General features: G+C 53.3%; 1 protein-coding gene across 1 annotated transcript; it reads right to left on the bottom strand.

Annotated features, from left to right (window-relative positions):
* Nucleotides 1-4010: 4010 nt before the first annotated feature.
* Nucleotides 4011-9826, bottom strand: KIAA2013 (KIAA2013 ortholog). The gene is made up of 3 exons (XM_006107614.3): nt 9338-9826; nt 6015-6868; nt 4011-4680 (listed from the first exon to the last, which is right to left on the bottom strand). Exons 1-3 carry the CDS (start codon nt 9414-9416, stop codon nt 4663-4665), a joined length of 951 nt encoding a protein of 316 aa, XP_006107676.2. The 5' UTR covers nt 9417-9826; the 3' UTR covers nt 4011-4662.
* Between the last annotated feature and the right edge of the window lie 6 nt (nt 9827-9832).

The raw sequence follows: 9832 nt of genomic DNA, 5'->3' as shown, positions 1-9832 counted from the left end.
AACAAATGGTGTTGAAAAATAGACTGAGGTTTCACAAGTGGTTGTGCGGCTCACTTAGTACTGAGAAGGTGAGACTAAATGTGAAGTCGCTGCTTATGAGTTTTTATTTGGATGTTAAGTTGCCGAACGAAACGGCAGAGTTTGCAAACTGGTTACACGAGGGACCGTGCGTGTTTCTAATCTGACTTGTCGTTTACCCACGGAAAGGGGCCCCCGCGGAGCTCCCGGACGCCCGGTGCAACAGCGCTGCTGTAAGAAACGAAAACGAGGTCACGAAGTCCAGAGTCTTGTACGAAAAATGTTTACAGGTTAGAGATCACCAACCGGCGAACGCGCTCCCGGGCGTCGCGTGGGTGGGGCCTGGCTCCGACATTGGCTACGTACAGAACCTGCTTCGCTGACCTTAGATAAAACTTCTTACACTTATTTGAAGATGATTCTTGGGCATAGCTACCCACAAACATTTTTCAAGGAGGTAAATACCAGGCGAGTCCTAGCACCTTTCCAACTCTGATAAGTGTTGCACGTATTGTAAGTTTCCACTGCTTTTTAAATAACTTTTTACATTTTTGAAGTTTTCCTATAACATGTTATATTTATAAATGTTGTTTTTCTGATCATGTAATTTAGCCTTAAAACTAGAACTGGATCATTTGTTAAAAACAGGAATGAGAAAGACATTTGATGATGTTTATAATGTATTTGATAAAACGCAGCGCGAGAAGTTAATTTTTTTTCCCGCCAATCCCATTGGCCAGAACTTAGTTTCTTTCTTTCTTTTTTTAATTAATATTTTTATTGATTTCAGGGAGGAAGGGAAGAGAGATATAGAAACATCAATGATGAGAATCATTGATCAGCTGCCTCCTGCACGCCCCCTACTGGGATCAAGCCTGCAACCCGGAAATGTGACCTTGACCGGAATTGAACACAGGACTTTTCAGTCCGCAGGCCTGATGCTCTATTCACTGAATCAAACAGGCTGGGGCCAGAACTTAGTTTCTTGACCACACCTAGCTGCAAGGCAGGCTGGGAAATGTAGTCTTTCTTCTAGGCAGCCATGAAGCCTGCCATGGTGTGAGAATACCGGGGAAGAAAACTAGTAGTACCTGCCCCAGGAAAGGCCAGAGGGAATCTATCACGAAGTTCCTTCCTTGGGCTCCATTTCTCAGCCTCCCACGCTGCTCTCTGTGGCCAGCTCTTGTGTAGAGAATCATGAGCCCAAGCTCAGGGAGCCGGAGACAGGTACCCACAGTCCATTCGGCTCCGTAGGTCCCAAACACTATTCAAGTGATAAGATGGTATTATTCTTTCCTTCCCCCAGACAAGCTGCTCCTCACATGACCGGCTCTGGTCAGTCAGAATCAAATGCCTGTAGCCAGTGCTTTCTTTGGGCGCTGAAGGCTGGGTGTGTATCTAAAGCAGGGGTTTTTATCTTGTGTGTTGTTCACCTTTGGCAAAAACAGAACCCAGTGTAACGAGCACTCCAAGCCCCCAGATTACATTCAACAATTCAAATGAAGCAGGTTTGCCCCAGCTGGTTTGGGGACTGAAGGGTCCTGGGTTCTATTCCGGTCAAGGGTACATGCCCAGGTTGTGGGCTCGATTCCCAGTAGGGGGTGTGCAGGAAGCAGCCAATCGATGATTCTCTCTCATCATTGATGTTTCTATCTCTCCCTCTCCCTCCCGCTCTGAAATTATATATATATATATATATATATAATAAAATAAATAAATAAACAAAGGAAGCAGTTTTCTTAGAGAAATGGCTGATCCCAGATATGGGCCAGGAACGGCTCCCAAGAGCCCAAGATGGTATCATTGGACCATCAGGAAGATTAAGATAAGAGGACGCCTAATTTCCTCTGGGAACCACTCCTCTCCTATTATTATTCATTTTTCAGTGGTTTGAGGTTGAAGTCCCTGCCTAGCTCTGAGGAGGTGGCTTGAATGGCCTAATCTAATTACCATGCCCCTGGCAACCTGGCAGTGATTGGCTCAGGGATGGGCCGGCCGTCCAATGGGAGGTGAGCCTGAGCACTTTGAATAGGAATGCTGGGACTCAGACTCTGCTGGCCTCGCTAGGAGGGCATCAGCCTTGTGATAGGTAACTGGCCATCTTGTTACCACAAGGGCAGCCAATCTGAGGATGGAAGCCCATCTACCGGAAGCAAGAGATGCATCCTAGTGAAGTCACTTGAGTCTGGATCAAGCCATTCCTGAACCTCCTATTGCACTATACTACATTGTTATGTGAATCAGTACTTTACCTTTTGTTTAAGCCAGTTATAATTAAGCTTTCTGTCACTTGCAACCCCTGAAGTCTTATTTGAAACACAAGGATTAAAAGGCAGAATGCATACAAATGGAATTCAACGAGCATTCTCTGAACATCTGCCCTGTGCCAGGCCTTGTGCTAGTTTCTGGCTTCCCAGAGATGGTATAACCACTGTCATCCCAGAGTAGAGGTTCGTCAAATGTAACTTTCCCCCCTTTGTCACCCAAAGGCCAACAGGCATGGCCTGCTAGGGGATTCTCAATGCACACTTACTGAAGCAAACAACTATCTGAAGCTTCTACTGGCCCAGGTCCCAGGAACCAGGAGTGTCCGGCTGTAGGTAGCTTGTTCAGGTTGAGGCTGTTTGACTGGCAACACCCAGTAGCTGAGATGACCCCACCCTCCCTCGAGTCCTTTCTGCAGGGAGGGGAACTGCCCCGCAGCCTGGGGTGATCAGCCCAATTGCCAGACCCCTAGCCAGACTTCAGAAGCTCAGGCCACTGCTGCTTCCAAACAGGACCCCACAGTGCAGGTTATCTTGTTCTGAAGGTTTTTGAAGTCAGGCATCCTTTGAGAATCTGAGAGAAGCTACGGAACCTCTCCTCATAAAAATAAATAAAAATGCACATACATGTTGCAATTCCAGGGGTTACAGGCCCCTTGAAACTACCTTATGAACTCAAGCAAGAAAGCTCTACGGTTCCCTCCTCATCTAAGGTCCTGTGAATCTCTGGATTCTTGGTTTGTTATCATCCTGCAAAGTTCTGTTCCTTCACTGGAAGAACATGCTTGTCTTAGTCTGTGTGGGCTCCTATAATACAACTAGAGGCCCGATGCACGGAATTCGTGCAGGAGTAGGCCTTCCTTCCCCCAGCTGCTGGCACCGGCTTCCCTCCAGCATCTAGCAGGCACCTGGGACCCGAGATTCCCTCGCAGCCCGTGTCCAGAAGGACATCTGGTCTAATTAGCATATTACACTTTTATTATTATAGATAGGCCAGGGGGCTTACAAATGACAGGAATGGATTTCTGGGTCATTGGCTTGCCCATTTGGGGAGCAGAAACCGCATGGGGTGCAGTTGGGTGTGGCAGAGGGTATGACATGCCCTCTAGTCATTGTATTTGCATTAAACCGGAAGCTGCTTGACCCAGGCTGGGGAGTGGGAGGTGTTTCTCAGCTCTGCACTACCCAGAGCGGGAGTGGGAGGTGCCCGGCTGGGGCTGCCAGGGCTGGCAGTAAAGCCTGGGCCTGTTTACTCTGCCTCCTGGCCATCTGCCCTGGGCCCTTCAGCTCCTTGGCAAACACACCAGGTTCCCGGTGAGGGTACAGCCTCCCAGGTGGGCCGCCACGCCCAGCTCAGTCCTTTGTGGACCAGCGGCAGCTCCATTCTCCTCCCCACAAAGGGAGGGACAGATGTTAGTTAGGACACAGCGGGCAGAAGCCAGGGCAGGCAAACCTAGGCTATTTAGGGCAGGTAGGGGGACAGGGACTATAGCAGGGAAAGGAAAAGGTGATGCTTGGACCAGCCCACTGGGCAGGACCACCCAGGGAGCCCCCAGGGGAGCAGAAAAATGGCCGCCTCCACATCTGAGTGGATGCCTCTGAGAGGAGGAGAAAAGAATTCCAATCGGCATGGGGCGGGGGGCGGGGGGGGGCCGCGCGAGGTGGCTGTCCCTTCTGCTTCAGACACCACCCCAGTCTGGTGACCAAACCACACACAAACCGACCATGGAAGTTTGAAAGAGATTTATTTAAAAACAGAACAAAAGAAAGCTTTGGTATTTCAAAACCAACAATCAGCAATCACTAGAAAGTTAAACACTTCCCCTGAAGCCCAGAAATACAAAACAGATCTCCACGGGCTCACTGGAAAGGGACAGTGCAAACCCGAGGGTGACCCGAGGCCAAGCCCTCCACACAGGCCACCCCTGCGGCGAGCTCAGAAACCACCACCAAGAATCACTGTCTACAGTGAAAGAAAACGCCATCCAGCAAAATCTCAGCAATAAATTAAAAATTCAGTCAAGAAGGAACACATTAAATTAGGAAAAAGCCCACAATTTTTCCTAGACAAGTCTTTTCAAAAGAGGTCTAGTTCCTGGGCAGAGGAAAGGGGAACGTGGAAGGAGTGAGTTCAATTTCAAGTATTTTCCATATGGGTTCATTTTATTGAGTCGAAAGCTTACAAAAAGTCCACTGGCCCCTCCCCTCCCGCTCCCCAATGCGAACTCCTGACCATCCACACGCGCTTCTGCGTCACTGGTGTCCCCAACAAGGCACAAAAGGGTGGGTGCTTTCAAAGGATCCCTTGTTCGTAGCAGCAGGAGTGTCAGTGCTGGGTGTCTTGTGCAATTGGTGGCTGAAAGCAGGGCTGTTGGTTCACTCAGACACTGGGATCTTCCTGTTCAATTAACAAAACAAGTTGTTACTGCTCGCCAACCCTGTGGACAGCTACAGGAATACTAAGGGAAGCCGGCCACGGAGACCGCCCTGGTGGCGCCCCAGCCGGGCTCTGACCTGGAGAGGCAGACAGCGCCCGGCCCGGGGAGCGGCTAGAACTACTATGGACCTGGTGGTCGGGGACTCCCAGGGCCGGTGCAGTGACCACCGCTCTGCTGTGGTGTGGCCAGCTCTAGCACAAGTCAACTGAGGGGCGGGGGCAGTGCCCCATGAAGGCAGTTTGGCTTGTCCCCCCGACTATGTGGGGAACCAAGGTGAACGGGTGTATGCCACTTTAAGAGCAGAGAAGCCCACCAACCGGCAGGGAAAAGCAGCCCGGGGCAAACAGGCTGCCACCCACGTGCAAACCGCAGCTGTTCTACTGCGGGCCCAGAGGCTCGCCCACCAGATGGTGTCTGCACATTTCTTTTTGATCTGACTTTCAATTTGTTCTTCAAGCTTGAGGAGCTCAGACCTGCCTCCCACCCTTTTCCCACCCCTTCAGGTCGAATGCTCCTTCCTTCTCCAAGTCCCGGCCGCACAGCCCTTGGGGGAGGTGATGCGGCATTTCTCCTGGTTGGTCCCTGGCCCTTTAACTACTTGAGAAGCAGACCTAGACCTTCATCTTCCTCTACTCTCGGTCGGAGAGGAGGGCGGGGCAACAAGCTCCCCCCTAGCGCTTCCTCCTGCGACTGCCAACAACAGACCCCCTCCTGGTCTCTCTCCCAGGAAATCCTGGTGGTGAGAAAGCAGACGACTGACTGGGGGACAGGACAGGAGGCGGCCTCCCCTGAGACATCAATCCTGATGTCCTGAGATCTCGTCCAGGTACGAGCCCCACAGCGACTGGGGTCAAAATCACGGCTTCACGGGCACAGCCGTCTGAGGAACTGAGGGGAATGGCCTTGTCTGTGCTGATGGACGACCCCCCGGCCCACAGTGAGGGCTGCCCGGGTGAGGATGGGGGTCCCCCCAGCAGCTTAGACAGAGGCCTCAGGTTAATCTAGGGCTTTGCTGCAGTTATTTTCAGATGCTGAGATTCATCTGGGGTGGGGGGCGGGGGGAGACAGCTGCCCAGGTCGCTGGGAGCCAGCGGGCTCATCCATCAGCAGCTGTCCCTTCCTATGGTCTCCTTTCAAAAGTCACTTTTTAATTTTAATGTCCTTTCAAAACATACTCGCTCCTGTCTGAGTTAAAGGCTGAGGGCACTGGCTTAGAGGGCACCCCATGACTACCCAGGCCTCACCCCATCCTAGATCAGGACAGAATGCAAGGCCGGGGCCTCGGGCTTTATACCTTACTCCTGAAGAGGGGCTTGGCCCCAGGCCCACAGTACTCATTGTAGATGAGCTTGAAGAGGAAGAGGTGGAAGAGGGTGATGAGGGAGGCCACGCTGAACCAGAAGAGGAAGGGCAGCCCGGGGTCCTGCTGGGCCATGTGCTCGTCGTGGGCCAGGATGGCCTTGAGGTGCAGCGTGTGCCGCAGGTCCTGCAGGTGCGTGAGGTCGGTGGAGATGTAGAGCAGGGGCGTGATGGGCTGCGTCACCATGACTGGGAAGGTGTGGCCCTGGGGCGCCGCGGTCAGCTCCACGGGCTCCTCCAGGCAGCCCGCTTCGCAGGCGTAGATCTTGACGGGCTGGCCGTGGGACTCCACGGACACGTGCAGGTATGGCTTGCCCTCGGTGTCCGCGAGCACGGCCAGGTTGATGTGGTCGTTCTTGTAGCGGATGCCATGCAGGGCATAGCTGTTATGCAGCACTTCCGGGTCGGCCTGGAACTGGAGGTGGTTCTCGGTGAACTGCAGCCCCCCGAAGCTGAGCACCATGCCCTGCAGGATGCCTGGGGCGCCCACCTTCACCAGCCCCTTGCAGCCGCGCTTCTGCAGGGTCAGCTTCCACAGGTCGGAGAGCTGCAGGATCTGCTGGATGGAGGACAGCCGGCCCGGCCAGAGGTTCTCGGCGTGCATGGTGGCGTGGCCACTGAAGCAGTGATCTTCATAGTTGAGCGTCGACTCCATCTGGTCTCGCTCCCTGTGGCTCAGGCTGGGGCTGAGCAGTGGGGCTGTTGAGCAGGACAGCATGTAATAGAGGGTCAGGTTCACGGTCAGGCCAGACGGGGTGTGGGCATCCGTGATCTTCTTCATTTCCACACCTGTAATGCCACCAAGATTGCACGTTAAGGAGGATGGCATGGTACGAAATGGCGAGCACGAGCAGCAGAGACACAAAGTTTCTGTCCCGAGGGATGAAAATGGCAGATCCAGTTTCCCGGGAGTAAGAGAGCGTCATCCTGCCAGGCTTCCTCACGTGACTGACTTGAGCCCTGTGGGCCCGAAACCTAAAATCTTATTAAAAGGCAGTGGCGCCTCCTGCCAGAGCCCCAAAGAGCACAGACAGAGCCAGACCTTGGCACCAACCATATGGAGTCAAGTAAAAAGTCCCACTCCAGGACACTGTCACTCACGCCCTGGCCGGCCCTGGGCTTCTCCACTCCATCATCTCTCTCTCCAGTCCTGTAGCTTTTTAAAAATTTTTATGTTTTTATTGATTTTAGAGAGAGAGGAAGGGAGAAGGATATAAAAATATAAACATTGATCGGCTGCCCCCTGCACACTCCCTACTGGGGATCGAGCCCGAAACCTGGGCTTGTGCCCTGACTGGGAACTGATTCAGTCACCTCTTGGTTCACGGGTTGGCGCTCAACACAGAGCCACACTGGCCGGGGCCAGTCCTGTAGCTTTAACATCAGAACACAAGATCTCCAAAATCTGTATGACCGACCGCTAGACCCAACCAGCGAACCGCCTGCTTGGTGTCTCCACCTGGATGACAGGCGTTTCTGAACCTGACATGGTTGGATTCTTCCAGCCCCAAGCCAATCCTTCCCTAAGTGGTCTCCAGACACCTGCTCAAGCCTTCCCCCCAAATTCAGGAGTCACCTTTGAGCTCTTCCTCCCCACAGCCAGTCCTTGGGAAGTCCTGGCAGCTCTACCTCTAAAGGTACCAGAATCTGTCCACTTCCATCTCCACAGTCACAACTCTGGCCCCAGCCACCCTCCTCTGTCACCTGGGCTCCTGCAACAACCCCTTGTCTGGTCTCCATGCTCCACCTCTGCCCCCATATAGTCGATACTCTGCATACAGCAGCCTCAGGGACCTTTAAAAACGTGCACCAGATGGTGGCTCTGCCCTGCTTTCCATCCCATTTACAATAAAATTCATCATCCTCACTAAGGCCTACAAGACCCTTTAGGATCTGGCCACTGCCAGCCTCCCCTGTCTGACACTCCCCTCCCCCATTACTTCTCCCCGGCACCGCACCCGCTCCCTCAGGCTCACTACTTGCCAGCCACACTGTCCATTCAACCAAACTGGCTCCTGCCTCAGGGGCCATGGCCTGCTGGCCGGCTTCCTTGCTATTCAGGTCTCAGCTTCAGTGTTTCCTCCTCAGAGAGGCCTCCCTGACAACTGGAGCTAAATGGAGCCTGCCCCCTACTTCCACCTCCCGCTGCAGTCACCTCCAATCACGTATGTTTCACCTTTCTCCATAGTACTTTTGATTCTAGAAAGCTATCTTTCTTATCTATTCAAATTTTCAATCTTCTAACGTTTGTCTTCCTCCCATCCAGAGTCTGAGCAAGCGCCATGAGCACAGAAAGCGCCATGAGCCAGGTGCTTTGCTCTGTCCACTCCTGTCTTCTCCAGGGAGAGCAGACCCTGGCAGAGGCGCGCAAACACTTGTTGAATGAGTTAAAGATTCCTTGGGCAACTACATAGAAGGATCCAGACAACTAGACCCCTGCAAACCAGAATCTCTCTCATCTAGAGCAGGACTTTTCTTAAACAGTCAAAGGGGAAGAAGTTTACCTTTGACAGAGCATCCCACCTGCTGAAAGAGATCCCACTACCTCCTTGTGAAAAAAAACTGCAGCCACAACAGCTAGGACACCTCAGCCTCGAGGATGCCATGAAGCCGGTGCTTGCCACCAACCAGACTCCAGGGAATTGAGGAAAGAATCTGGGTGGGGGTTGACCAGGCCTCCCTGCCTGCCCTTTCTATCCTTTACAAATTGACCCTCTAAACCAGTGGTTCTCAACCTTCCTAATGCCGCGACCCTTTAATACAGTTCCTCATGCTGTGCTGACCCCCAATTTCATTGTTACAAACTGAACATAATCAAAGCATAGTGATTAATCACAAAAACAATATGTAATTATATATGTGTTTTCCGATGGTCTTAGGCGACCCCTGTGAAAGGGTCGTTCGACCCCCAAAGGGTCGCGACCCACAGGTTGAGAAACTGCTGCTCTAAACCATTTCGCTCAAATCAGGCCTCACCCACAAGGACAAAAAGACCTACCCATTACACTCATTCTTACATCAGAATCTCATTAAACCCTCTGAGGTGGGTGCTCCTGTTATTACTGAATACAAGTCCAGAAAGACGAGGCTACTGGTCCAGGTCCCACAGACACTCAGTGATGGAGTAGGGTCAGCCCCAGGTCAAAGGCCACGCCCGAGGTTTGACCTCCGCGGACGCTGGAGGGGCATCTGCAGGGTGGACCGTGTTCACCCTGGTGCAAGGTGCGGACTATGAACCGAGCACTCGCCACGCCTCACCTGGGCTGAAGAGCTGGGCCCAGAGGCGCTGGTGGTCCTGCAGCAGCTCGGCCGCCGGCATCTCCAAGAGCTCCAGCATCTCCTTCCGCGCCAAGTCCTGGAGCACCTTGAGCTCCTTGGCGGCTTTGCTTTTGAGCGCTTGCGGGTTAACCGGCGCTGAGACATGCACCACCCACAGCACCGTCTCGTCCAGTTGCGTCTTGGGAGCCACTTGGAGCCGGTCCACTAGTTTCTTGGCGGCCACCACCACCAGGTGCACCTGCCCCGAGGGAAGGACCGGGGACAGGCCCGAGTAGAGAAGGAACTGGTGGTCTCCCACCTTCTCCAGGGTACTGGTGTAGGCCCTGGGGACCGGCCCGGCGGTGGGCCCCACAGTCTGCAGCGCGGCCACGCGCTCCGTGGGGTTGTTGAGCTGGATGCGCTGCACATAGACGTGGGGTCGGCCGCGGTGCGCCAGGAAGTCCTCTTGCAGCAGCACGCAGTCGCGGCCGGACC

This window comes from Myotis lucifugus, unplaced genomic scaffold, assembly GCF_000147115.1.
Source record: "Myotis lucifugus unplaced genomic scaffold, Myoluc2.0 scaffold_1300, whole genome shotgun sequence".
Lineage (NCBI taxonomy): Eukaryota > Metazoa > Chordata > Mammalia > Chiroptera > Vespertilionidae > Myotis > Myotis lucifugus.
Note: the sequence above shows the minus strand (reverse complement) of the source record. Positions and strands in the feature narration are given on the sequence as shown.

What these genes read in the sequence shown, in the direction of transcription:
- KIAA2013 (XM_006107614.3), bottom strand. Translation starts at nt 9,416, where the DNA reads ATGCTGGAGCTCTTGGAGATGCCGGCGGCCGAGCTGCTGCAGGACCAC. An exon ending in GGCCCAGCTCTTCAGCCCAG is followed by an intron (nt 6,869 to 9,337) that starts GTGAGGCGTGGC and finishes GTGGCATTACAG; the next exon opens with GTGTGGAAATGAAGAAGATC.